General features: G+C 42.3%; 1 protein-coding gene across 1 annotated transcript in view; it reads right to left on the bottom strand.

Moving 5' to 3' along the window:
* Positions 1-1909, bottom strand: part of MARCH6 (membrane associated ring-CH-type finger 6) — a 58636-nt gene extending 56727 nt beyond the window's left edge. The window contains exon 1 of the mRNA XM_015821281.1: positions 1880-1909. Within this exon, the coding sequence (XP_015676767.1) occupies positions 1880-1898 (19 nt within the window). The 5' untranslated portion in view covers positions 1899-1909. The remainder of the gene's footprint in view (positions 1-1879) is intronic.
* Positions 1910-3600: the final 1691 nt, after the last annotated feature.

Raw genomic sequence — 3600 nt, 5'->3', positions numbered from 1 at the left:
AAATACGTCGCCTGATAGCAAGATGGGCAGCATATAAATTGAATAAACAAATAAATAAAATATCCAGATAATTCTTCTTCTAATTATGTTGGTACAGGTCATACAGTAACAGTTTGATAAAAATGTTGTATAAGGTGTTTTTTTTTTAAACTGGATGTATTTCAGAAGTAAACAGACAAAACAAACGAAAGAAAGAAAATATATTTTCTATACCAAGATGGCTAGGCAATGAAGACACTTCTCACTAGCTATATCCATTATTCCTCTGCATTTTTTCAAGGTGGATGTGTAGTACTTTGCTTTCAAATTCTCTAATCTCCAAAGATGAAATCAAGTAAATTATAATAGTTATAGAATTCAAACATCTATCTTTTCCCTCAACCTGTAAATCATAAAAATATAATGTACCTAATATTGGATTTGTAGCTCATTCTGAAAATCAATAAAGAACAGTGTAACTTAGACCTAATAAAATAATCGACCCTTCAGTTTATAGCCCGATTCCTCTAGCTGCCCCTATTTAGCCCCTATTTAGCCCGATTCCTCTAGCTGCCCCTCTAGCTAGCCCCTATTTAGTGGAGGGAGCTACAGACTATGTACTAAACAGAGAATTCCTGCTTCTGGACTTAAATTCAGCTCCAGGGCCAAAAGCATTCTCAATTATGTTATTAAAAACATTTTTTTCACTTTTTTTTGTTTTGTAGATTTAGGCCTGTGAACAAGGACACTGTTTCTCTCTGCAAATCACCATAGGGACCCTTTTCAGCTAAAAAAAGGGAAATTAATATGCCTTCGATCAACCTCAATAACATTTTGTCAGCATCATTTACTAGTTTTAATTCAACTAATTCAAACTAAGGAAGTTTAATTTAGAATGACTAAAAGCAGTGTAAAGCAAGTTGTACACTGTGTTATAAAATTAATATTAATAAGCACCTTGTTTGCTCTTCTGCCATGGAACCCAAAGCAGCTTCACTTCAGTCTGTTTCTTGCAGATTTTAGTATCTGCATGATTTCTCATAGATTTTTCCGAGTGCAAGATTTCTGATGCAAGCTCATGACCCAATATGCACACAATACCTCATTCTTTAAACATGAAGGAGTTTGTGTTGCTTTTAAAAAAAAAACAACCATGTGCAAATGCTCTTCTGTAATCTACCCCATTACATTTCCCCCTTTCAGCAGAAAATAATAATGAAAACCCACTCTACAAACTCTTTCAACTGTAGCTGCTTTTAACTGCAGACTCTCTTTCCAAATAATTACATAAAGGACACGTGGGGAAAAAAATGGGTACAGCTGGCTTAGTCATCTCTTTTTATTCCTGACTGCCAAGTTCGGTTTAACAACCCCTTTAGGCACACTTCCCCAAAACACACCAAAAACACCTGCATCATGTTATTCAATTCTAAAATTCCCCAATCCAGCCCACAACTCCAAATAAGCCGACACACATCAACGCACCTCCAGATGTGCCATATTTTCAAACAAGGTAACTTCCTTCCCATTCTGACCCAGGACTCCCTTTAGGGATCCGTACCACAACAAACCTCCTCCCCCCACCCCCGTTTGCTGAACCGTCTCGGCAATTGCCACATGCCTCAATACATACACATATGTGCATCAACTTCACACTCCAAACCCTCCAAACTCTCTTGTACCCATTACACAGTGTAGAGCAAACTCACATCTGTAAGCGCCTCAATAGGCCGTGGTAGAGGGGGACGGCCAGGCACGGAGGGGGTGTGTAAAGAGAACCAATATGGTCCCGGAAGACGAATACCTTTCTCCGGCTCCCCAAGACCCCTCTCTCCCACCCTCGCTCTGGCCCTCACCCTCGCCTTAACCCCGCGAACGCGAGTGGGCTCTAGGACGTTACCTTCCTCGGCGGTCTCCATCTTGTCCGGGTGACGCAGTCCGGTCGCGCAGGCGGGTGAGGTGTGATGCGAAAGTGGGACGGCTTGGAGACGGAGAGCGCACGATAGAGAAGAGGCCGAAAGAAGCGGTACGGAGCAGGCCCAGCTGGCTCCGGTAGCCTGGGCCCCTTGCGGCCTTGCCGCGGGCTCCCCCTAGAGGTTTTGAGCCGTCGCTACCTCAACTGCCATCGCCTCGCTGTGAAACGTCACAGAGAAAAATTCAGAGCGTGAGGAGCCTACTAAGACGATGCGGCGGCAACGCTGTCAGGAAGACAAGCAGACGGTGATCCACCTAACGCTTCCTGTACAGGCAGCGCTTATTTAAAGCAGTACATGAGCCCCTTGCGATGAATGTCTCTTTCATGACACTGCAACATCCGCAGACACATCCACAGACTTTTGACACCTTTCATATCTCATACTGGAGGAACGCAGGAACTGCATTTTCCATAAAAAGGGGGTGTAACTTATCATTTGCTCGTTTTGCTTTCCTAGGAAAATGTTAGAGATTAGCAGTACTTTTGAGACTTCAAACGTTTTTTGGATGTGCGTATTTGCAATTTTAAGAAAGAGTGGATTCTTGTAAACTGGCTGCTGAGGTTGGGGGGAACTTGAACAAATTGCCTGTCATTGAGGATCTAAAGAGTTAGGAGGCACCTGTTACCCAGCTAGATTTTTCCCGTCCTAGCATGATGCTCCATAGTGACTTATCTTTGTTTTCCAAATAAGTGCACATACAGACAAACAAAGCATGGAACCTGCCCTTCATTTATACTGTGTAATGTAGCTCTTGGAACTATTTGCAGTTCAGAGACATTCTTGGAAATATCTTTAAAAGATAAAGCATGAAATAAATTAAGGAGCATGGCAAATTCTAAAAACTATACAGCACCAGGCAAAACACTATTCTCTATCTAATATACTCAATTTGCAAGTCGGGGATCTCCACTACACCCTCTAATAATGTCTCTAAATAAAGACGTGACTCAGCCACTTTTTCCCATCCCACTCCCTTTCCCCCATCTTGTCTCATGAAGAGTGCTTGACATTTAAGAGCTTACAAGGATTTTATAAAAGTTCATTTGTCTAATTAAAGCATTTCTTCTAAAGCATAAGAATACCCTCCTCCCACTATGCATGATCAAGTCCATTATCACTGTATTTTCTAAAAATACAGAAGAGAGGTTGTCATGTCTCCAGCTTTTCTTCCAATTCAGAATCCATATTTTGTGAGATTAGCGCTATAGTGATACACAAAAAAGTCAGCTCAACTAATGACATGCACATTCCCTGTATGTATGTATGTATGTATGTATGTGTATATTACAATCTATTTTTTTATTGATTATGTGCTCAGCAGTTAAAGACTTGTTAGCTGAAAAGCTCACAGTCTGGGTTTGAGACCCGAATGCCGTGCAACAGGGTGAGATCCTGTTACTTGCCAGAGTCCTGCCCACCTAGCATTTGAAAGCATGCAAATGCAAGTGTCACACCGTCCGTTGACGACTGAGTAAAACCCAAAACGCAGGTACGGTGTGCATTCAGTGGAAGTTTATTCGGTCTGAAACAAAGTCAGCACTGGGAGTGGCTTGCTCCCAGTGCTGTAAATAGAGGTGCCACGCCCCATCATCCCGCCCCCAGCCACAAGCCAGCATCCGCCCCGCCCTAATGAAAGTGCCCTTAG

Source organism: Protobothrops mucrosquamatus, unplaced genomic scaffold (genome assembly GCF_001527695.2).
Source record: "Protobothrops mucrosquamatus isolate PMUCROS unplaced genomic scaffold, P.Mucros_1.0 scaffold1295, whole genome shotgun sequence".
Classification (NCBI taxonomy): domain Eukaryota; kingdom Metazoa; phylum Chordata; class Lepidosauria; order Squamata; family Viperidae; genus Protobothrops; species Protobothrops mucrosquamatus.
This window is presented reverse-complemented; position numbering and strand designations above follow the sequence as displayed.